Source organism: Eschscholzia californica, unplaced genomic scaffold, assembly GCF_041429995.1.
Source record: "Eschscholzia californica isolate CP2 unplaced genomic scaffold, dmEscCali1.0.p SCAF_4, whole genome shotgun sequence".
NCBI classification, from domain to species: Eukaryota; Viridiplantae; Streptophyta; class Magnoliopsida; order Ranunculales; family Papaveraceae; genus Eschscholzia; species Eschscholzia californica.
In genome coordinates, this window is record NW_028238461.1 from 53,340,408 (window position 1) to 53,366,054 (window position 25,647).

At 36.4% G+C, this 25,647-nt stretch overlaps 1 protein-coding gene and 1 long non-coding RNA gene across 2 annotated transcripts; one reads left to right on the forward strand and one right to left on the reverse strand.

The window, feature by feature from the left end:
* Positions 1 to 995: 995 nt before the first annotated feature.
* On the reverse strand, positions 996 to 15,495 carry LOC147546119 (uncharacterized). Its single transcript, XM_086634837.1, has 15 exons — positions 14,299 to 15,495; positions 13,708 to 13,933; positions 13,092 to 13,366; positions 11,173 to 11,343; positions 10,264 to 11,007; positions 10,085 to 10,176; positions 9,515 to 9,577; positions 9,315 to 9,403; positions 9,148 to 9,210; positions 8,121 to 8,684; positions 7,817 to 7,891; positions 7,532 to 7,602; positions 7,400 to 7,457; positions 2,972 to 3,230; positions 996 to 2,176 (listed from the first exon to the last, which is right to left on the reverse strand). The coding sequence occupies exons 1-15, from the start codon at positions 14,712 to 14,714 to the stop codon at positions 1,458 to 1,460; spliced, it is 3,885 nt and encodes a 1,294-aa protein (XP_086490963.1). The 5' UTR covers positions 14,715 to 15,495; the 3' UTR covers positions 996 to 1,457.
* Positions 15,496 to 22,881: 7,386 nt separating this feature from the next.
* On the forward strand, positions 22,882 to 25,040 carry LOC147546120 (uncharacterized). The gene is made up of 3 exons (XR_015239782.1): positions 22,882 to 23,001; positions 24,126 to 24,243; positions 24,404 to 25,040. It is a non-coding gene; the product is annotated as an uncharacterized LOC147546120 (long non-coding RNA).
* The last annotated feature ends 607 nt before the right edge of the window (positions 25,041 to 25,647 follow it).

Consider the following 25,647-nt stretch of genomic DNA (forward strand, 5'->3'; position numbering starts at 1 on the left):
ATCCAGCTGTGTGCCTACGTCAATAGGTTTCATTATGTTTTGTCTTCACTACGCTATAGTGATGAAGTTCCCAGGTACTAAGTTTTCCTACTAATTGGTTTCTTCAGTAAACTTGTTTATTTATGAAATGAATGACGCAATTAAGTAAGCATAAAACCATAAAACTGCTGAATAGAGATAAAACATGTAAGGAAAGCATGTAGATCACATTTATACCAATAGTGGCAACCAAAAGATAGAAGGAAAGCATTTAACTCATATTTATACCAATAGCGGCAACCGGATCATATTTATACCATTACTTAATTCATAGTTATTCCAAGATATGGGCCACATTCTACTACATCTTGTAACATCTTCAAAATTATTTTCTATCTTTACTATTGCATAAAATTCCTGTGTTTTGAGATTTGAGAATTTGAGTCGCTTTCATGCACTACCTCTATACATGTGGTCTTCTTTTACCTTATATTTTGCGAAAACAAGTTTTTAAATCTCACAGATAAAATGTTTTATACAGCCCGAGTAACATGGCATATGGCAAGTCACGTGCAAAACGAAACAGAACACCATATATAACAAGTAAATAGAGCACCCAAAGAAACCCATTCTGTGAAACTTTAGATTCACAATGATGACCAGTGAACCATTCCAACTAAGCGGCAGTATTCGCAACTTAGAAACACAAAAGTAGATGATCTCCAGTGCAGACTAAATTATGGCCATGGCGAACGAACATGATTGTAACCACAAAGGCACTTGAGCCCATGTAAGCTCAAGTTTTTAAATCTCTCAAATACAATGTGGCCTAACAATTTAACAAAAAACAACTGACTGGGAACCATCGCCCTCAGCACTAGGACAGAATCACACATTATATAGTATTACTAAAGCAGATTCAGATATTAGCAGAAGATACTTACAGAAGCACAGATTTGGATTGGTGAGACCAGTTTCATGGCTGCATCAAAATGGTTAAAAGAAGAACGAAGAAAGATCTCTGAACTAGTCAAATCATTATTGATGAAATAATTAAAAACATTTGATGGTACGGAACATATATCTTAAACCAAGTTGCCGCCATAAGACCGCAACATTGATTCTATGCAAAGTAAAATGGATGTACAGTTGTTGCACCAATGTGCTGCATGTGCAGATCTCAAGAATCTTCTCCAGTGACAAATGAGTGAAGCCACCCGGCTACGCTTGCCAGCTTTTACTGAAGAAAAGCATCTTCAACAAGTTTATGATTTGGTGAAAGAAAACAAATGGTCGACGGTCTCAAGCAATCAGAATTGTTTAACAAGTTCCTTTTAGTATATAAAAGAATGAACCACCATAACTTCAGGTGCTAACCAGGATGAAATATATAATGTAGGTTGTCAGTTGTATCTTCAAATAGCAAAAGATGCCATGTCTGAACTCCTATATGATGCAGAATGCAAAGCAAGCTACTTTCACACAATCATGTTCAGATCCGAGAGATCGTCCATAGGTATTTCAAGACCCATCGAATCATGGTCTAGCAAACCTTCTTCATTAAAATCTAACCAAGAACTTAGGTCCTGAGACGCATCAAGATTGGCCGCCACACCTAGCTCATCTATTGAATCAATTTCGTGCATCGGCAAGTTTGAAAACCCAATGGATTCTTCAGTTTCTTTAGATGAATCCCGAGGAAGGTTACCACGGGAAAGACCCTGTTCTCCAATCATTTGACTGCTACCATTAGTCACTACTTCATTGGAAACACGCATTGGAGGATAGACGGGACATGTTGTTTCTGTAACCCGACCAAGAAGACCATTCCCTGACGTTGGCAACTGAGCTATCTTCTGCTTCGGCTTTGTTTTTGTTTTACGTTCACCCCTACAACTCCCCACTGCTGGGCGACCAGCTTTGGGAACAGAGTTTGTTCCTAACATGTTTTTAACTTGATCTCTATCTCTCTCACTTCTCCTTCCCTTTGGTCCACCCACGAGATTGTTACCAAGAGATGAAGATCTTGAAGCTGGACTTCCGTTGACATCATCCAGCAGTACTTCTCTCTTCCTCCCTCTATTTGATATTGGTTCGTGTTTTGGAAAAGCTTGGTCAGAAGAATGAGTTGGAGATGAAAATGTGTCTAGCTTATCACCATTAAGACCATGTCGCCCTATCATAGTTGTAATAGCACCTACAAGTAGTTACAGGAATTTAGTTGATACAGATAACAGAGTAAAAAAATAAAGCTCTTACGACAAGAGAAAGCTTTGTGATCATGAGAGGTGTGATCCGTGTTAATACGTGCCATACGTGTAAGGAGAATTTGGAATCGGTCAATTATGTAACACTACACCGCAAATGACATTTGAAGTTTGAAGTGGAATGTACTAGATTTCATTGATCAGTGGGATGGATTGAAGTCCCCAAAAAAAGGGAAAGGATATATGTAAAAGCGACCTTACAAGCCGTTGTGTGGTTTAATTGGAAAAAAAAATATCATGCAATCAAGGAAAAAAGAATCACAACCAACATTATGATAAAAGTTATTCAGGAGGCCTTGTTCCACTGGAGCAGGGCAATGAAAGGGCAAAGCACTGGTCATAGGGATTTGTGCTAAATTGGGAGGCGATAATTGCCTCAACGTAACCTCTTTTGTGAAGTTGTGGATCTTGGCTGGCTTTTCCAAATCATGGAAGGCAGAGCCTAATATTGTAAAGTTGTTAAATTTCAATTCATTCAAGTTTTCCATAAAAAGAAGAGTTTTTTGAAGGAACCCCAACAACGTGGAAGCAGATCATGCTACACATCTATCTATAAATTGAAATGAGTTCACTAAGATCTCTGTTCAAATTTTTCATGATATATGAAGTCCAATGAAAGTTCGGCTTCTTACAGAGCCCATGTTTATACAGAAAATACTTAACTTCCATGACGGCTTTATTAGCGTCATATTATATAACATTCAACACGAGAGCTCACAGCATACCTGGTGCCCTAGACTCTTGTTTGCTAGCAGGAGTTTGAGCATGTGTAGCCACGCCACCAATAGTACGAACAGATCTTGAATCATTTCTGTTTGCAGATCCAGATAAAATGATGTCTCGCAACGCAGGATCACTGAAGCAACTTTTACCCGTTTCCTCGAATTTCTTACATCTCCCAAGTGTCCGCTTAAGAAATGACAAAGCAGCTTGTTTAGATAATCTAAAGCCTCCATTCTTAGAAGCGCTGCTTCCTCGGATAGCCTGCCAAAATTGACCACAATAGTTACATACATTATTCAAACAACTACAAATTAAACCACTGATTTGGCTCCCGTGTTAACGGAAGGCTATCAACAATGTTAAACAGTCAAGAAATACAGTCAGTTACTAGTATCTGTTAACAAGACAATCTAATGTAGCATACGTATGTTAAAACTTAATCTAGACACTCAACGTTATTACCTATATGCAGGAGAAATAAATTTAACCACTTAACTGTGCGTACTAGCTAGATAATCTAATGAACCTCGCAGAAGCTTTAGAGAACTGAAGGTATGAAGTGGAACTATCAACTAGATTATAAAAGCCAAAAAAAAACATAAAGGCAAAAGGAACAAACAAGTTTGTGGCACCAAATTTTTTTTACGATTACCTATGTCTGACGCAGAAAGTAAATGTGTGTTTTTGCAGTACAAGGCTTTCCCCTGAAAGCGCGTTTTTTTAAATTTATATCATTGTATTTAATTATATGTAAGTTAATAATAGATACTTAGTTAAACAAATGTATCACGAGTGACTATTTATTTAACCATGTAGATACATATGCATTTATTGATTTAGGGATGGTAAACAAACAAGTCTGCAGGACCGTCAATAATTAGGGAGGATCGAGTATAAGGGTCTTCTAAACCAAACATAGTAACTAACAAAATACTTATATTCATTAATTATACTAATACATCAAGGATTACAAACGCAATTGACCTCTACGAGAGTTCATGTTTTAATATGTTCGCATAATCGACTCATTGTCAATATCACTGAAAAGTTCTTTTTCAATAAACTATCGTTCAACCACGGATCACTCATCTTGTTTCTTAAGCGTGTCTTGACTAACTTCATAGCTGAAAAAACTCTTTCAACGGAGGCCGTTGCAACTGTAATGTTTATTAGGGTTGTCGAAAACTTAGAACTCTGATATAATATATGGTAAACGGACGCTAGTTGAATTAAAAACAGTATATTCAGAAAATGGGTCTTGATTGTTGTCCAACTAAAATTTCCTTGAGAATGTTAAGTGAACGAATCTTTAAATCTGAAAGAAAAACAGTACTAATTGGGTAATTTTCTAGGGTTGTTTTGAATCTTACAACTTCGGTTAAATGTCACAAACATTAACATTGGTCTCGCAATCAGTTGGATATAATGAATGATTCAGCTAGATCATTCTGAGTATGAACACGACCTACAGGATGTTCAACATTAATTCCAACAGATAAACAATAGGAATCAGAAGTACTTGATGTAAATCTCCTGCTACGTCGAGACATAAACAAAACAAGGATGCATCATTCAATTTTTACAAAATTAGTAGACGACCGGTAGTTTACTGTTGGTTTCGAATTTTTCCCGTCTCTGTTCCTTTGTGAATTATCTTTCTGGGTTTACCTTAGGTAAGATTCATTTTTTGCTTATCTTTAATACAGATTACAAACGTAGTTGAACAGAACAAGGATGCATCACTCAATTTTTTTAAAAGAGTAGACGACTGGTAGTTTACTGTTCAATAGACGATTGGTAGTTTACTATTGGTTTCTTATTTTTCCCATCTTTGTTCCTTTGTGGGTTCACACTAACGTAACCTTTGGTAAGCTTCATTTCTGTTTATCCTTCATATAAATTACAAACATTGTCAAACAAACCAAAATGCGTAACTCAATTTTTAAAAAATTAGTAGACGACCGGTAGTTTACTAATCGTTTCGGATTTTTCCCGTCTATGTTACCTTTGTGAATTATCTTTATGGGTTCACACTAACATAACCTTAGGTAAGATTCATTTTTGCTTATCTTTAATACGGATTACAAACGTAGTTAAACAGAACAAGGATGCATCACTCAATTTTTTTAAAAGAAAGTAGACAACTGGTAGTTTACTGTTCAGTAGACGGCCGGTAGTTAACTGTTGGTTTCTTGTTTTTTCCCGTTTTTTTTCCTTTGTGGGTTCACACTAACATGACCTTTGGTAAGCTTCATTTCTATTTATCTTTTCATACAAATTACGAACATTGTTGAGTAAACCAAGATGCATCACTCAATTTTTTAAAAATTAGTAGACAACTGGTAGTTTACTGTTGGTTTCGTATTTTTCCCGTCTATGTTTCCTTTGTGAATTACCTTTGTGGGTTCAAACTAACATAACCTTAAGTAAGATTCAATTTTGCTTATCTTTAATACAGATTACAAATGTAGTTAAACAGAACAAGGATGCATCACTCAATTTTTTTTAAAGAAAGTAACTACCGGTAGTTTACTGTTCAGTAGGCGACCGGTAGTTCACTGTTGGTCTCTTATTTTTCTCGCCTTTGTTTCCTTTGTGAGTTCACACTAACATAACCTTTGGTAAGCTTCATTTCTATTTATCTTTCATACATATTACAAACGTTTTTAAACAGACCAAGATGCATCACTCAATGTTTTAACAATTAGTAGACAACCAGTAGTTTACTGTAGGTTTCGGATTTTTCCCATAATTGTTTCCTTTGTGAATTATCTTTGTGGGTTCACACTAACATAACCTTCGGTAAGCTTCATTTCTGATTATCTTTAATGCGGATTACAAACGTAGTTAAACAGAACAAGGATGCATTCACTCTGTTCTTTTTAAAGAAAGTAGACGACTGGTAGTTTACTGTCCATTAGACGACCGCTAGTTCACTGTTGGTTTCTTATTTTTCCTGTCTTTGTTTCTTTTGTGGGTTCACACTAACATAACCTTCGGTAAGCTTCATTTTTTGTTTATCTTTCATACAGACTACAAACATTGTTAAACAAACCAAGATGCACCACTTTCTAACAATTAGTAGACAACCGGTAATTTACTGTAGGTTTTGGATATTTCCCGTAATTGTTTCCTTTCTGAATTACCTTTGTGGATTCACACTAACATAACCTCTGGTACGCTTTCTTTCTGTTCATCTTTCATACAAATTAAAAATGTAGTTAAGCAAAACAAGGATGCATCACTCATTTTTCAAAAAGACAGTGGACGACCAATAGTTTACGGTGAAACACGGACTTTTAGTTCTGATTTTTCAACAGAAGTTAACTCAACAGTAGTGACCAACATTAAGACCAACATGTGGTATTAGAGCTCTATCGTGTCAAAACAGTTGTTGGCATATTACTATAATGTCAACAATATATTCATATAATAGTACATATTATTGTTGCAGTAATGGTATTATGATTATGATTATGATTATGATTATGATTATGATTATTATTATTATGATTATGATTATTATTATTATTACTATTATTATTATTATTATTATTATTATTATTATTATTATTATTATCATTATTATTATTATTATTATTATAACCTAGCCCCTTGTCATCCCTAGTAACTCATGTACAAATCTTAAAGCAATGCCTAACACGATAATTGATTCAATACCAGTTTGTGGCCATTAAAATTATAGTAACAAACTTATACAGTTAATTAGTCGACTTGACAGCTAAAAAAGGCCAGAGCAGTAGAAAAGATGTTGTCATAAATAACGTTGGCTATGAAGATCTCTTTCCCTATTATTATTAAGTACAAAACAACAGTTACTAAACAAAAAAGAAACAGTTATAACTAACGGGAAAAGTCATTATAGTGACCATGTGGCAAAAGAGATTTTCAAACAACTGAATACAAATTAATGACTGTCCCCATAGCACTGTTCTAAATAACTAATTCTATCTACTGGGACTATCAACTATATAACAAATAGGGGAGCTAACAGGCAAGCATAAAAATAAGAAAAAGGGAACAAAACTAGGTTTCTACTGATCAATAAGATGTGAAAGAACAGAAAGTAAGAGTTTGCTTTTAAAGCCACTAATATTCGTACAGGCTTGACTCACTAGACCTAGTACTCCTTATCACATAGAACTCTCAAAACAGAAGCTATCCTAATACTAGTAATCCTTACACCATAACCGCCAGAATAACTATTACTTAAAAAGGCTATTACTCGGTTTGGTTACTGATAGCGTAGACTTCAACATGTGAGACACAGAAGCAACAACAAGAGGAGAGATCCACCAACTTTCAACAAGTAATCCTCTATAGGGCCCCGGCAGATTGCAATCTTTTGCTGATTCTCTAGTTTTATCAACAAACAATGCACAGATAAATAATTAAAAAGGAACAATTACCATTAGCTTTTTATAAGCCATCTCTACTAGTTTGTCCATTGCTTCCTGCTCAAGATCTCTGCACAGTAAACCACATTATACGTTGTGTCAATGTGAGAAAAGTATGAGAAACACAAACTATTTCATCCTTACTGTTCTTCGATCCCCATCTCCTTTTGAATAGCTTGAACTAGATGGAGTAACAGCCTCTTTTCCTGTACCACCTAACAAATCACTTGAAAGTCAACAACCATATTTTTCATGGAAAACAAGAAACGTGGAAGATTTAGACATGGACATAGTTTAAATGGCTAAGCTTTCTCTTCAAACAGAACAGATCAGACTGTAGTCAAGTACAGGCTGTTCCAGAATAGCTCCAATCTCTTGCTACTAGAAATAAAGGTAATTATGCACAGAAAACAGATATTCATGCAACACCTCTTGGTAAAGATCCGTCTTTGCTGCAGCAACGCATCCATCTATGCCCTCTCCTCTTTCCTCTGCTACATCAGGCTGACAATAGAACCATGTAAAAGATGGTTAACTAAGGAACAATTCATGATACACAATCATATGTTTAGCATGATCAGGGTTTGATGCATCTCCGTGTTCAGGCAAATGCCTTTCTGTCGCACATTCTAATAAATATTATCAAGCTTTTATAGCTTGAATGAACAGTGAACACCTCTTCCAAAAAGATTAAACTGAAGAAATATTATTGCTCCATCAAAGAAAAACTTACCGCTGTATTTGGATATATGCCAATACTGTTTAACTCCACTAAGACTTTCTTATCCAGAGGCATTTGTCCATATTCACATTCAGAGGAAGAAATACCGTTAACATTCACATGCATGGGTTGAGAACCATCCAGATTACTCGGACCATTTCCAGGGATAGCCCCAAACTCTGAGTGTACCGCACTATTATCTCCTTGCCACATATCATCATTGGAGGAAGCATTCCGACTGCTAGGGCTCTTAAAACCATTAGAGACAATACTTCCGTCACGAGAAAAACTGTCCAACAAATATGCCCTTTGAGGCCTAAATTCCATTTCTGACTCGACCTCAGACACAACCCTATCCCCGTTTGTACCAGAAGGAGAATAATCACTTGCATACGCCAGAGGCAAGTTGTTACTTTCAATGTTGTCATCAAGATCTTCCATTTCATCTTCAGTAATGATGGCAGAGAGAAGTCTTTGGTATAACGGATTGTCTGTGTCATTCTCCATATCTGATTCCGATTTGTCAGATGACGTGTCGACGCCTAGTTGTTCACCAGTCACCAGCTCACCCTGTGACTTCAGATATAAAAATAAAAGAAGATTCATAAATTTGTCGAAAAAAACTAAGGTGCATATTTTTCGTATTTCTTTTGTTACTTTCCGTAGTACCATTTGGTGAAATAATAAATTAATAGCTCACACAGTTCCAGTAGAATGTTAATCATGACAACAAGAAGCCAAACTACTTGATCATGTAAGGTATGCTGGCAAACCTATCTAAAAGGAGTATACCAGCTAGACAAAACAACCCAAATTGGAAGAAATATTATAAACTTTCATATTTTTCTGGTATATCTTAACCTTTTACAGGTCTTTGCAGGTTACTCTGCTAAAAAATAAATTAATCAGTTTTGGCATGCATCAATTGGTTAGTTGAGAACCTGAGTGTATGACTTTCAAACTTAACTCACTTTATGTCTCAACGTAGAATGGATGCTACTAAACAATTTGGGTAATGAGGTTTAGTTAAAGGATGTACCTGAAGATTATAAACAGGATCTGCATGATGGAGGCTTTTCTCAATTGTTTCTGCAAAAAATAACTGCAACAAAAAATGAAACAAGATCGGAAACATCTGTAAGTAAATATCTATTAAGTGAATATAAGCAATAAAGTTAGTAAGAAAGAGGAAGATATGGTTACTACATGTTCCTTTATGTAGGCTGTGTTATCCTGATCGAGAGAAGCGAAAACTGGTTCCGTTTTCTTCCAAAATGGACCAGTACAGGCAATTTCTGCAATAACCAGTAACAAATATAATAATAAACAAAAGAAGTAACAGCCTCAGTAAAGAAAGAGAGACACCATTATCATGCAATACAAACTTGAAGATGTAAGATGCATACGTTTGGAAGTATGAACAGAAGTCGCTGCTGCTAACAATTCTTCACGATCATCATCAGATTCACCTAGAATATAAGGAGAAAATAAGAATATAGAGCCGTGTGTGTGATAAGATCATTCAAATCTCACAAATGGAGTAAAATTATCTTGCTTCCTACAAGATTAATCAGGAAAATGCATAAAAAAGGAAACATAAAAGTAGAAGAAAAATCAATATTAAGTGATTAATTAGAATTTTCAGAAACTTGCATGTGTCGGAGTCAATCCTCAAAGCATGAAACGGTTTCTAAAATACCAAATATTTAACTTCAACATGTACTCATGTAGGTCTCATGGAGGCCTGAGGTGTCAGTAACTAGGATAAGAAAAGTTATTTTTTACATGGATGCAAAGAGTCATTACATTAAACACGGCATGGATACATCATGAATAAATACATTGAATAAGCCCTATAACTACCATCTCATAGACATCTTGGGCTAGTGGCCGTGGAAGCCATTTTCACCTTTACTTTATTTATACTCCTTAATACAAGAATCAAACATGCCTGAAGAACATCCTAGGCATAGTACCTGTAAAATCGGGAGAACTACCATTCGACACATGAACAGCACGCGTAAAAGCCTTGCGCTCGGACAACTTTTTTGGTGGGCGACCAGATTTGCTGAAACAATAAAAAACATTGATGAAATCGATAGTTTCAATAATATAAGATAAAAGGATAACATGCTAATTTTGGGGGTAGCAGCACCTCTCATTCTTATCAGAAACAAGTCTGGAGCTTTGGGCGGCCTTCACTATTGATGGATTCTCCATCTTCTCCCTCAATGGAGGAACACCACCTCTTGAAAGTGATGAACCCCTTCCAGTTCTTCCTTGTCTCCTCACACCATCTCCAATTTCTTCATTCATGATTCTCCTGTTTTTCTTTGTAGGGGATAGGAAAGTTCCAACTTTTGGTACAGCTTTTTCTCCTATATCATCAGTACCAACCCCTTTTTCACCAGCTCCAGATTCCTCGCTTTCAGATAATCTTGCTGGAGACTGAACATTTTCAAGTTTTAGCTTTAGTTGTTGGGTGTTATTAGGTACACCTCTGGGAAGTAATGATCCATTTGCCTCATTACATGTAACTCTACCCCCAACATCTGCAGATGTAGGTCCTTCAGATGATATCTGAGCCTCATCATGATTCGGGACAGGAGAAACCACATTTGATTTCCTTGGGCGTGTTTGTGGCTTCGGACCACCCCATTGACCCATGGGAGATACTGCTGATCCTGCAGGCAGCGGACGTTTTCGATTGTTCGGACCAGTTGCAGCAGGAACTTTGTTTTGTCCCTGAGGTTGCTCCCACCCATCAACAGCTCCAGGTCCACGAAGGAAGGTCGGAGATGAGTGCACTCCCGATGTGCCAATACGAGGAGTCCTTGACGCTTTTCCTCTAATAATTGGAGCTGAGCTGCCTACCAGGATATCTTCACGAACACCAAACCTGGATAGCATTACCATTGAACATAATCTTAATTGAGCATTGTAATTAAACAGAAGTGTCGTGGCAATATATGAGAAAATAAGCTAGGATGACTCCTGCACATGAGATGTTTCATTTGGATTACAAGTAGTGGTAAGCCTACTGAAAAACGTTATCAACACATACTTATTTCCTTTCACAGCCCTCTCCCTATCATGCCCACCACCACGCTCTCTTCTATCGTTTGCAAGAGAGTTATTTTCCAACTCATTCCTGACATGACGGAGGTTTGCATTAGCAGGTTGGGTTGCACCATCCAACTTATTTGTTCCAGCAATTCCACTTGATGAACCGGATCTGAAAAATTCAAGAGTTCGCATCAAATATAGAAAGGGAGAATTTCCTGTAAGAAGCCAATTCAATAAATATGGAATAATGTAAGCAAAGTAAGCGGTAACTTTCAAGTGAAACAGTCCAACAATCATATAAATGTCAGACCCAACTAGTTAATGTTCAATGTGGGGGCTTGAAGGCAAAGAATCGACTTCAAATGTAAGTATACAAATATATGATGCTTATACAAGAACGAAATTCAGAAGCTTCAGATTTTCTTTCATTAGTAAATTCTCCAAAACCAATATTTCTGCGGTGAACTGTTTGAACAGTAAGAGAATCCAACATATTGTGGCTTATGATCCTTGAAGGCATGCTGATAATGCTTGAAATAGCAAAAAGATGACTTGACACCAAACACCTAGCAGTGGCGCTAGGTAATGTTGCTATGTGTCTTAGTCCAGAACAAACAGCCAGACTGAACATATCAGTTATTGAATCAATCAATGGATAAGATTTATTGAGCAGTTGCACAAAAAGGACTCGAATGGAAGAAGAATGCCGAATTGACATCAAAAGGTTCCAGAGAACCTACTTTTCTAGCATTTCTTTCACTAAACAGGATATTGATCTGTTACACTTTTTCACCCAAAAGAAAAGTAATATAAAGAGGCTGAAGGTAAAAAAGAATACAAAACAATCGACACACGGAAGATTTAATAGTTGTAAATCGGTTATTTCCCATCTACGAAAAGTCAAACTAAAATTGAGATGGAAATTCTAGAAAAACATGCATCATAAGCTGAAAAACAGGAAGACGTGGGGTAACGAAATTTACCCTCTAAACTTTAGATACAACCTTAACCTGGATCATACCTACCCTAAACGCCCAATCTGCGACATCAGCACAAACGTTGGCACAAGTGCTTTACTATGAGACCACTATATGTGCCCTGGGACTACACATCCTTCCATTCAGACCCTTGACTTACTAAAAAATAAGGAATGTTATCATTCCACTTATACAATGAGGTGCACACACTCAATTGTTCACGCTTTTTACTAGTAGATGGCATTATTTTCAAGAACAGGGGGAAGCTAACTCTGCTTCCTCAAGGCATAAGAAGCCGCAAAAGAGACTACAACATCACAGATCGGTAGCTAGGAAAGGGGAGACCTTCAAATAGTCTATTGGGGGAAGGAAATAACATATATGTGTTATGTGTAAATGATACAAATGAACCCAAAGTCCCAACCTCATGAACTAAATAGGGATCGGGAAGTGCAAAAGAAAAGAGAAGACAATGGCAGGACAGGAGAACAAGAAGATGAAGGTATAGATCAGAAGTAAGAAGTATTAAAGCACTGTCATATGTCGAAAAGTAATAATCTAAAAACTTAAAAAGGAAAATATGAAAACTGAACTGCTTAGGCCAACCCCTATTGCGCTACTTGTATTTAGTTTTGAAAGAGAAAACCCCATTTTTCATGCGGAGACCAACTAAACAATAAAAAGATCCTGTAGGGGTTAACGCCATCATTTTGCATTGCACCAAAAATATACAAGCAGAGAACGATAACTATAAATCCATGTTCCAACACGCCAAGCTTGCTTCTTAGCTGGCTTAAAATCCAAGTAAAGTAAGGGTTGTCTCAGGCTTTTAGTTATAATCATAATGTGAAAGATTAAGATTATAACCTCACGAGACAATAATGATTATTAGATAGGGCTTCGTAATTTTAGCACCAAGAAACATAATGCGAGAAGTTACCCAAAACTATGGGTATCGGATGACCGAGACCTGGGGTCGTTAGAAACCTTTGAAACCATTGTACGTTTTAGTTCTCGATCGGCGTCTGCTCTAGCAGACAAGGCACCTACAGAACGCTTCCTTTTCATTTTATTGTTATCCCACCCCTCCCCACCAGCGGGCAGTCCACGGATCTTCTCTTCACCCTGAGCTGGACCACTAACAGCTCGAAACATTTCCCGTTCCTTATCCACAGCCGCAGGTGGCCTCAACTGTGGAGTAGCCCGGCCCTCTGACTGAAATAAGTAGAGAAAAGGGAATTAAATTTCATAAGATAAAGAAGGAAGATTAGTGTAAACTAATGACACTTTCACCTGTAAAAATATGAACGTTAATTTAATGAATGAACCATAATAAGCAAGATAGAAATGTATGAGAGAAATTTCTAGACAAGGATGGTATTAATAAACACACACATATGTAAAGGATATATGACAATGAAATAAATAAATAAATAAATCCCATATATGGGATTACTTGCTGAATGAAGTAAAGAAAAATTCATAAAATCGAAGATAATAGAATAAGATAACCAATAATATAATGCCTCGGGAGATTCTCAAATACAAACTCGTACATCTGCTATAGATGTGCGGACACGCCTATTAAGAACACTTTTAGTCCTTTCCTCCATTTTTTGAGGTACACTATCTGGAGGGTTCTGATGGATCTGACTTCCCATCTTCAGCATGCCTCCCGCGCCTGATCTTTCGCTTGATTCAGTCCTTCGCTTCCTTGATATAAGGGTGTGGCGAAACTTATCCAGTTTGAATACTGAATCAGTTAACTTTTTCACTCTATCCCTGATAAAAAATATGATACACTTTCAGTAGCCAGTCACTTCGAAGGCCAAGCGGGTGTTCAGTGAGTCCGTGAAAACTATACTGTATGGATTTCATTCTACACCAAGAGGGTACAATTTGCATTTGTAGTGAGAAAACATATGTTTCTCTCTAGTTAGCTCAAGTAAGCAAGACATTGACAAGTCCTTAAGTTACCAAGCCAGAGCATGGGGTTGGCAACATCCGACAAATAAGGATTTTCCACATGCTACGGATACTAATGCATCAAACCAAAACTTAGAACTAAGTCTTTTTCATGTACCATAGGAACTACTGCCTAAGGTTATGAGACGGTGAATATCCGAACTACAATAGGAAATAATTACCTGGCCTTGCTAGAAGTGTCTAGGAGACTTGCTTTGAAGCGTTTTAGCTCCTCCGATGCTATTGGAGGAGCTTTAGAATGAGAAGCACCAAAATGGTCCTCTGAAGTGCTCCCAAGAGAAACACCCAAAACTCTTCTTAGCTCTCCAGAACGAGTAAACTTCTGATCACCCATTGTGATCGGGTCGAGTGACAATAACATGGATAAATTCGGAACTTCCCCTGACGAGGGAGTGCTCCCTCTGGAGGAACAAGACCCAGGACCTAGCAATCTACCCTCAACTCCTTCCTTAAAGCTTCCTGACCTATCCATACTTGCATTCGCATAGTTCCCCCGTTGACCATTTGAATATGTGGTAGGAAATGCTGAACCTTCGGAGTTACCCGAAGCTAATTCAAATCTTGTACTGCCAGCCATACCTTAAAATCCAATGTATCTACTCATATATAACAACTGATTCCTACTGGGTAACCTAACTATCAGGGGACAAACAAACACAATACTAAATGAATAACTTTGTACTCGACAATTTGAATTTCAATTGTTTTATGAAACTCACTTCTCAGAGTTAAAACAAGGGTATAAACAAGGGTATCCGAAGAAGAAACCTTCAACCCTGACTATAAATGAACAAATATAGAGGGGACAGGAACAAGACAAAATACCAAGATCCTCTTTACAAAGGGAAAAAAAAAGTAGATTCTATCTATTCAAGCTTAAGATACTAAAAGATAGCAATACCTAATAATCCAACACCCAAATTTCCCAAAATTTCACAGCTCAAACTTCAAACAACAAAATTCAGCACCGAACTAAAACAAAACACTCTTAACAAAAAAAACCCTAAAAAATCAAGAATTTGAGAACTCTCGATGCTTAACAGGAGATTCCCACTAATCAAACCAGAGAAAGTAACCTGACTAACTCAACCGGAAATTTAGGGTTTCTTGATGAACCATCTCTTCTTGGATCGAAATAAGATCGAATTCAAAAGCAATTACCAACATTCAGGCATTCGCCGATCGAAATAGATCAGATCGAATGAAGAATTTCTATTTGCCAGATAGATCAAACAAAAAAGAATGCTGAATTTTTACTTTTTAAGGTTTTTCGTCTTTCTTTCTCTCTCTAAAACTTTCCCCTCTCTCTCTCTAAGCCGTCTTCCCACTATAAATGGAGTCCGCCAGAAATTGTCATTAAATGTGAAAGGGGGAGAATCATAAAGAAAGATTCAAGTTAGGGATTTAAATGAGATTCCACATTCCTCTAAGTGGTTCTTTCTAAATAAATTGGGGATTTTTGTGTTTTATGTCTGGGGCTTATTCTATATTTATGTTATTTAAAGGGTCTTGTCTTGAATATTCTATTTTATTTTCTACTGATATAAGGCATGTTTTTGAGGTCCTTTTCAGAATTTTTCGAAACTTCTGAAGGATAAGAAGAAAAAAAGTAATATTAACTAAACCAATGATTAGTGGTCTGGAGTTAGAACACGACTAAATTGACTTAGGGTTGACTAAAGTTGACTATAGATTAAATCTAGTTATTCAAATGTTTTTAACCGTTGATCTAGCAAAGTCAATTGAATCATAAGATTGATCCAACGGTTGGGCAGAGTAGGGTTGATTGTGTTTTTTACTCCCTCCTATATGGTTGACCTTTAGGAGGTTGACTTAGAAACTTTTTGAAATCAAATGAAAACCTAGATTTGCTTGTAAGACAGCACGTGTTGATCTAGAACAATCATTTCCCCGACATTCTTTACTACTTAGGATCCACCGATCTTGGGTGGGGTGGAATATCTTGTCCATTTTTACCATGGGTGGCTACTAACTAGGGTTGGGAGATCCTACACTCTCGTACATGACATAAGAAGGTTGTTGATGGGTTTGTGGGTTGGTTACAAGTTCAACCCCACTCGACCCGCATCAGACATCCAATGTAAGAAGCCTGTGTGAGAGGACGCAATATTACATGTCCCCATTTACAAAAGGGAAATCAAAGTTAGACCTCTGGATTTTAGAGCTTATGTCGACATCATCAACCACTTTAGCAAGCAAGAGTTGACATAAACATAAATTTATTATTATTGTTAACATTGTGAGTTAGACCTTCTGTGTTTTATCAAATTATCTGGTTAAAATAACCTTTCATGCACACTTTGTAATAAGTATGTTCTTTTAATTTTGTTTCGTTTGGTTCTTTTTTATTTTGTTTCGCTTGATTAATCTTGTATGTTTTTCTATGTGCTTTTACGACATTGGTATCTTGATCAGTATATATTAATCTTTTCTCTAGAAGATTATGATAATTTAGGTATTTGTATATCCATTTCCTTTAAGGCTTGGTAAATTATTAGGGAGCACGGAGCACATTTATCGTGTCAAACAATATATTAATCTTTTCTCTAGAAAATTATGATAATTTAGGTATTTGTATATCCATCCTTTAAGGCTTGGTAAATTATTAGGGAGCACGGAGCACATTTATCGTGTCAAACAATATATAGATAACAAATTTCCAACAAAAGGGAAAAAAATTAACAAGTAAAGATCATAAACTCACCAATTGTAAAGAGCCAAGCTCATTTTCTTCGTTCATGGTAGCTACAGGTTGTCTGTCATTGGTTGCTTCATTTGTTGAGTTTCCCATGTTTCCTTCAAATTGCCCAGTTTTTTTCGTACTACTCAGTTCTTCTTGAGTGTCTGCTGTTTTTGCTTCGAAAGATTCTTCCACGGAGTCATTTCTCTCTCCTAGATCCTTTTCGGTGAAAGTTGGTACCTGTTGAATAATCGATTTTTTAGTTTGTGGTTACATAATTCTTATCTATTTATTTTAGCGTTGTTATAAATAACAATAACAATGACCATGACAAGAATACTACTGTGGTAGTAACATAATTGTGTGAGGAGGGTTTGGAGATGATCGGAAGATTGGATTATAAGGCATGCCCCACTTTAATTGGTTCGAAATGAGTAAGGATGACATGACATTGTAGGTTTGTCTTTCGGTTTTCTTTCAACTCCGCCAATAAATAAGCCAAATTAAGATTCGTTGGTAACGGACTTGCACGAAAGAGCTATACATATAGTAGATAAAAGTAGTCCATATAAAAAATTTACAACAAGAGCGACTTTTATTAAAATGGTCAACCTAATTGAGCCACCTCGACCATCGACCACCACCACCATAGACCACCTTCTTCTCCATCAACCACCGCTATCTACACCTTTTTTTTATCCATCACCATCTTCTTCTTGTTGGAGAAGATGGTAGTGGATGATGGTAAAGGACAATATGGGGAAGATGCTGGTATGTGGTGGACGTGCCTGGACGGGTTCCGAATTTAGACCTAAGGAGCGCGAAATAATATAATCAAATAATTTATTTTCTACAAACGCTACAAAAAGCATTGCCATTAGGACGGACAGAAACTGTCCCCAACAAAATTAGAAGTGTCCATACTAGTCATTTGGGATTCAAGAAGACCTGTTAGCAAGAGCATATAATTGAAAACAAAAATTACGTCTCAATTAATAACTGTGACGGATCATTATGATCCATTTATGACGGTCCACAATTATGTGTAGGGTAACTTGTCCCGTATTTACGTTGTAGTCGTTCCAAACGACGAGACTCTGTGGTAGATTTATAAACTGGTCATCCAAGAACATAACCTAACACCAGTAATGTCTTGGTGGAAAGAATTTGGGCAGGAGTTGGACCAAAATTAGGGCCTTGTGAAAAGAAATAACAGAGGCATTCTAATACAAAAAATTAATACAAAAATAAAAAGATAATCATAATAATAAAGTCTCACCGATTTATTTTTGTCACCCAAGGTAATGTATGTATCTTTCAATTCCTTTGCCATTGCTCCTGACTTGACCCTTTCTTCCATGGGAGTTACATTCGGTTCTAAATTACATGTTGCTTTGGAGCACGTCTTCTCTTCTACTGGACTTTCGTCTGTCCCTTTCGGAATATCCACATTCTCCATATCAATTTTTTCTTCTTTTTTTATATTTTGGACTTCTTTTGTGGGGATCTTTTCCTCTGCTTCCGACTCTTTGGAATTCATATTATCGTTCATTTCTTCTTCTGAATTTCTTGCTTCTTTCACAAGACATATATTTTCTTCTATTTGACCAAGAAGTAATTTATCTTTTGGCTCTTTTGACAAATCATCAGTGGTGATTTCAAAAGAATTAACTAAGGCATTTTCATTTGCTTCTTCTGTAAAATAATTTTCCTCTATATGATTGCTTTCTTCCACAAAACATTCTTTGTCTTTTTCTTCGGACTCTTCTTGCAACAGGCTTAGTGTTTCTGTTTTTAATATATTTTTGTCCGCTTTTTCTACTTCGTTTATCTCCACGGCAGGACTTTTCCCGCCCCCTTGAAACTTTTCTTTTGAATAAGTTGTTGTTTCACCTTCGAAATATTCTCTTTTTTCTTTTGTTTCTTGGATCGGATTTGTATCTCGGATTGGAATTTTTGCCAGTGATTCTCTTGCTCCCCTTCCTAAATCTACTTTTTCTTTAATCGGAGATTTCATTTTTTCTGCTAAAATTTTTGTTCCTCCAGTATGATTTGTTTCTTCAGCTTTTTTCACTCCGTCTATCTCTGTAGCAGGATTTTTCCCGCTCCCTTGAAACTTTTCTTTTGAAAAAGTTATTGTTTCGCCTTCTAAATATTCTCTTTCTTCTTCTATTTCTTGGATCGGATTTGTTTCTCGGGTTGGACTTTTTCCTGGTGAATCTCTTGCTTCCCTTTCTAAATCTACTTTTTCCTTGGCTGGAGATCTCATTTTTTCTGCAGAATTTTGTTCTTCCAGTTGATTTGGATGACAGAAACACTAGAAAGAAAAAATAAAATGCATATTCGCAGAGCGAAGAAAAAGAGATCGAGTGAAATGAAGAAGCATAAACTAAATAACAATGTTCTAAAACGCATGTAATAAAAACAAAATCGTACGATTACTTATTGGACATTCTATTTTAGAAATACTGTATGTTTTTTATTAGGTAGTTTTTCACTTTTTTCCTGCTATCTGATATGTAACATGAGTTTTTCAAAAAGCATAGATTTTTAAATAATTGATTTCTAATTCAGAAACGATTACAGTAAATAGTTAAAACCTACTAAATGGCTCGAGGCCCGCCCTGTCTAGCTCGATTATAGGAAATATTCGTGGATGTACAGTGGCATATCGGGTTGACTTGACCTGTCCCATTACTTATGTGATTCTTGCAGATGAGTTTCAACATTATCACACTGTCAAATCACCTTTTGCTCCATTCCCAAACTAACTTATTCAATGAGGTGATCTATAGTCAACAACATTAGTAAATTTTTATTTTTTACTTGCAGTAGACGTATCCCGTCTCATAAGTGATATCGATGTAGTTATTTTGCAAAAATTAAAACACTAAGGTTATAATGTTATATCTCTCATAAAAAAAAAAAGGTTATAATGTTATATAGTTTTAGATCCAGGGCAACTGTAGCCCAACAATCTGATCCTAACCCTAACCCTAACCCGGACTGAAATTAGCCCGTTAGCTAAGCGAGCTGAGCTAGGGTTGCGGTTTCTAACCCGCCAAATTTTTTACTGCCCACATTTACCATCCCCACCCAAGCATTATCTTTTGAGATCTTCTAGTTATAATCCCCTCATTAAAAGGTCAACCCAATATTCCATTTAAATTGTAAAGTATCATTATCATTTTATGTCATTTTTTATCTCTATTTGTTTCAAACCATTTGTAGATTCTCTTTGTAATTATTAATTAATAATTTTATTTTAAATTTGGAAATACTAATGGTAGAAATAATTAGTGTTTTTTTTTTTGCCGTTAGGAAATGAAATTTATATCCCATTTTTTCCCTAAATATATTACTAAGCAGTATCTTTTGGATTTTCATAATCTCTCTCTGATTTCTCTCTCCTTTTGATGGTTACTATTTTTAGCATTCGAAATCTCTTTGATTTTCCTCTGGGGACAAGTAATAAGTATGGACTATAAAGAAATCTTTAATAAATTTCAAAACGGCCACCAACCAAATTACCAAAACTCTTAAAAGAGGAAAAATATCTTTACTAAATTCCCAGGATAAGGAGAAAAGATTTGCCCGCTTATTTATGTTTTGTTTTCAAAATGTTTCTTATTATTCCCTATTGGTACACATTTTTGTTAAGGACAACTTTGGTTAATTTACACTTCAGTCTTTCTTCTTATCAAAATTACATGATGGTCCATAATGAAATTGAAGGTTTTCACCAAAAAAGAAGCTTTCTCGTTTGATTTCTCTGTGCCCCTTGTTGTTTTTCTCTACGCTCCCATTCTCATATTCCCCTTGTTTTTTTTTGTTGAAACATCATATTCCCCTTGTTGTTTTTCTCATATTCACTCTTCCTTCTTTCTCAATCAACCATTGTTAGAAAACATTCAAGACTTCTAATGTTTTATTGTCATTGTATGCTTTGTGTTAGAGATTAAAATTACGGGAGATGCTAGAGTTACTTAGATGATGACTTAGAGGATGACATGATGACGTGGAATTTACTAAAAGACATAATTTTTTCAAAGTTTGACTACGATGGGGACCACTTTTGTTTCCAAATGAAGAAACATGTCATCATCTAAGTACCAAACTCTAAATCACTTTATCATTTCCCTACACTCACTATGGAATGTAGAGGAAGAAAATGATAGACACGTCTCCTCTTTTTGCCCAAATCTACAGGGGAGTTTGACGTAATACCTTTGTCTCGTAAACATGATTTCCCTCTCTCACCTACAGTCTCCTCGCTCGTGTTGCTCGTCTTATCTCACTCTTTCTCCTATATTCCCCCTTTTTGCATTGTATTTGAAGATACCTCTTGGGCGCTACAAAGGAGATGCTGTCAAGAGACTAGTACAGTGTCTTTTTTGACGAGTTTGTCGGGTTATATGATGGATGCCATTTCTTTTAGTTGAACTACGAAGATAGTTTAAAAAAGGGTTATTTCCCTAATGGCCCCCTACTTTGTGACCAGCTTCCCGCCTGGCCCCCTACTTTATGAAAAATACCCATATGGCCCCCTTCCGTTATAACACCGTCACTCTCTCTCCTCCATCATGTTTTCTCTCTCTGCCAACTCACGCCACATCATCTTTTACGCCACCTCATCACCATCTCCGGCAGAGGTCGCCGACCGGCGATCTTCAAACTAAAAAAAATTTTTTTTTTTTTTTTCCTCTCTTCCTCTCTCTCTCTAAAATTACTCCGGCGAAGGTCTCCCTTCGCCGGAGTAATTTTAGAGAGAGAGAGAGAGAGAGAGAGAGGAAGAGAGAAAATTTTTTTTTTTTTTTTTTTTTAGTTTGAAGGTCGCCGGCCGGAAATTTGGCCGGCCGGCGACCTCTGCCGGAGATGGTGATGAGGTGGCGTAAAAGATGATGTGGCGTGAGTTGGCAGAGAGAGAAAACATGATGGAGGAGAGAGAGTGACGGTGTTATAACGGAAGGGGGCCATATGGGTATTTTTCATGAAGTAGGGGGCCAGGCGGGAAGCTGGTCACAAAGTAGGGGGCCATTAGGGAAATAACCCTTTAAAAAAAAAACACTTAAGAACCTTTTTTTTTTGAAAAATCGACTACGATATACGTCAGTCGTTACAAGGCACTGACACATCAGGAAGATGTGATTTTGATATGTCTTCAATCAAATAGTCGATTGTATTCTTGGGGACCTCTTCGAACCGAACCTTTTCGAAACCAGAGGTAACGACAAAGAAGATTGCAAGCTTGGATGCCATTGCTTCCTCCCCTTCATATACGTTTTTGTATATGACGTTGTGGAACCAACTGTGGTACATTGACTTGCATGTCCCATTTTCTCATCTTTCTTTTATTTTTTCTCCCTCAGTTGACATACCGTTTGAATGAGCAAGGCCTTCCCTAGATATGACCACAAGGGCATATGTATATCCAACTAAAAAAAGGAAAAAAAGAACACTAGATATACCTCCACTAATATAAATAGGTCACATTAACATGTTATTTTCGACAATCGTAACATTTATTTTCACGACTCTGAGTAAAATCTCGTGTTAATACTCTCGTCAAATATTATTTTGTTTGACACAAACTCACAAAAATGATTACATTCAATATGGTAGGAATACACCATGAATAAATACACAAATTGATATAAGTCTGATAATCACCGTCATTAAAGACCTGCAAGGACTACAAGGTGCATGAAAGTCAATTCTTATTTTTTACTTTACTAAAAATTATTCTACCGCCAAATCTCAAACGAAATAGTGGTCCGACACACTATCAACTATCTATTCTACTTAAAACTTTTAACGTAAGTCAATAAAATGTTGAATCCCTTTCAACAAAAAAAAAAAAAATCCCATGTCCGCCTAAATTATTTGATTTTTTGAAATAGATGGACCACTGACCGGTATGAAAAGTGGGGAAACATTTTCGCGTCTAGGCTATTTTTTTTTTTTTTTAAATTTTGACCTTTTTTCGTGATACGGTTGAAGTTATCAGAGTAGAAAAGAATCCAACGCGCGGGAAATGAGGGTAGGGTTCCCGCTGTTCTTTTTTCCCTCCTTTATTCGTTTCCCGCTTTTTCTCCAAAGTTAGGGTTTAGGCCAGCTTCATCTCTCCCTCAATTTCTCTCTCGTTTCGATCTTATCATTACAGGTAAGGTAAAACCCTAACTTTATCTATCTACTGCATATCTTAGAACACTTAGCATTACAAATTCATGTACTGTTCTATAGATTTTTTTTTTCTACTCTCATATTTGCTGTTTGATGCGTTTGTGAGGTTCTTGCTTGTGTAATTATTTGTTTATATTACTATTAATTTTTCATCTAAAGTTGTGGGAAAGATTTTTCTGTCCTTCACATAATGTGTCTTCCATTGCTGTTTCTCGAGATTCACTAGGGTTTCCTTTTAGACGTTAGACTTCAGGGGTTGTGCGATTTTGTTCCTCAAATCCCAATTCATGTTTGTTTAGTTACAAAAAAGAAAAAAAAAAATAGTTGCAAGTTTCAAGAAAGTTATCCGATTAGCCCAAAATATAAAAATTTGGTGTCGCGATGTCGATGTTATCCTTTCTCGGCGGAAAATATCTCTGTTTCTAGCTTCCCAATTTCCCGGCATTACCACATAACACGGCATGAGAAATTAGGTTCTGTATATGCTTGCCTTCTTTTGTTTATGAGCTCCCATTCAAAAAATTCAACAAAGCTTGGATATCCTCGGGATTGATCCAATTCACTCTACTCAAATTTGCAATGAAATTCCATATCTTCAGTGCAAGATCACGGTGAAGGAGCATGTGACTGGTAGATTACATTCCGTAGGAATTCTGCCCAGAGACGTACTTCTGAAACCAAAAAGTTCACTTTGAGTGATACTTACTCCTTCCATGTACCAAGATGTCAGTTGTTGAGTTTCATGTCAAAACCCCAACTCGTTCTATCCGCGGAGAAAGTATAGTAATATCACACACACCTAACAGAATTGAAATCTAGTTTAATCTGTGTTGCATTGGTTGCAGTTCCGTTTTTATAGTGTTTTAAGTGTTCTTTTCTCATCAAATTTGAAAAAATTATCTCACTGCCGCCATTCACTCTCTTACAAGCATACCACGTTTTGGATCCAGCATCCATTTTTGGGTATTTTATGAACCTAGTACTCTACATTTCGCATGTAGCGGAATCATCAAGTTAAGTAATTGATTACCAGATCTTTTTTAGTTTACTAGTTAAAATGTGCAAGATTCTAAATTGACTAGGGCTCGAATTGTCTGGATGTAGGTGTATCTACTGTATAATCATAAGAGAAAGTATAGCCTATAAGAAAGCCTCAAAACGTCAAGCGGCTCAAAATAGTGTACAGAAGAAGTGGCATGTTTCTGCTAGTATTGTTCAAAAGGTAGATTTTATTTTAATCTAACTCATAATTAACTGCAAATCTACTTACCACCTATGACCTATTAGCTTTGCGCCTTTGTTCGTATGTTCTACGATGTACCCTGGTATGGAATATTACTACTATGCAAGTAATCTCTTTTTCTCACTGTTTCTCTCTCAAGGATTCCTGTGTTCATAATTCCACAACTGATTCCGTGAAGCAAAATGGATTACTGGTATTCAAGTACGGTCCTTGAAGCCGATGTTCCACTCCGTTGGTTGAAATGATATAATATCCAAAATGGGGAAGGCCAAAAAAAAAGTTTCAAATAGCAATAGAAATGAAGAGAAGTTTCATTTATATATAGAGAAGGCACAGTACTCTGATTGGACTTCAGAGAAGTAACTACAAGAAAGCAGATAACAATCACACATATCTCAAACAATAAAGATAGTACTGAAATGAACGATCAATGCTCTCAGGCCAGCCATGGATCTTTATATACCCAGCAACCTTGTCGTACGTGCAGCATCCTTGCATCTGAAGCTGGAAATCCTGGATGTTTATTTAAGCTTCTCCAATGCTTTTTCAGCTGTTATCGCCGGTGTTTCTCTTTTTTCTGTTGCTCCAGCCACAAAAATAAAAAGAAGTTCGCTATGAAAGGTACACGCAGATTTTCTTCTCAAGCTGCGTTGCGAAATTCATGTTGTAATACGTGGTTAATGTTGTGTCCTGACTTGCAAGTTAAAATTGTACACAAACACTAGGTTTTATATATTTATAAATAACATATACATAAAAATATTTGAATTTTGTCATTTTAGGTACACTTACCATCGTTTGCTCGATTCTCTCATTTCATCTGGTTCAGCTATGCTTTCAGTGTTAGATTTAGAATATAGTAGATAACAAACTTATCTAAATTTAATTCCTTCTCTTCTGGCGTTTTATGATCTAGAGAAGAAAAACTAAAACGCAAAAAACTACAGATGGAATAGGTTGGGAATGTTTGCTACATGTTATATGGATTATAAAAATAATTAGATAAAAGGAAGGATACCTCGGTGAATATGAGCAAATGATATACATAAGTTGTTATTTTTGCTTCTTTGAGCATTTGGCCGTCCAATGGGAGTCGGCAACATCAGCTTTCGGCCTGTGGTCCGACCATTTCTTTGGAGTGTTTAGCTCTTTTCATAAGAATAACATTCCCACAGGCATCATTATTAGTTCCATAAAAACGATATTCTATTCATACCATACATCCTATAATTATATAGAGATGTTTAAACTCAACATCAAAATTTGATCTTCAGACTTACTGAATTTCGAAAATTCTACAACCATGGACATCAGATCCCATATGAAATTTCCCACAAATTAGATCTTCATATAATTATGTATTAAAGTTTAATGTTAGTGGGT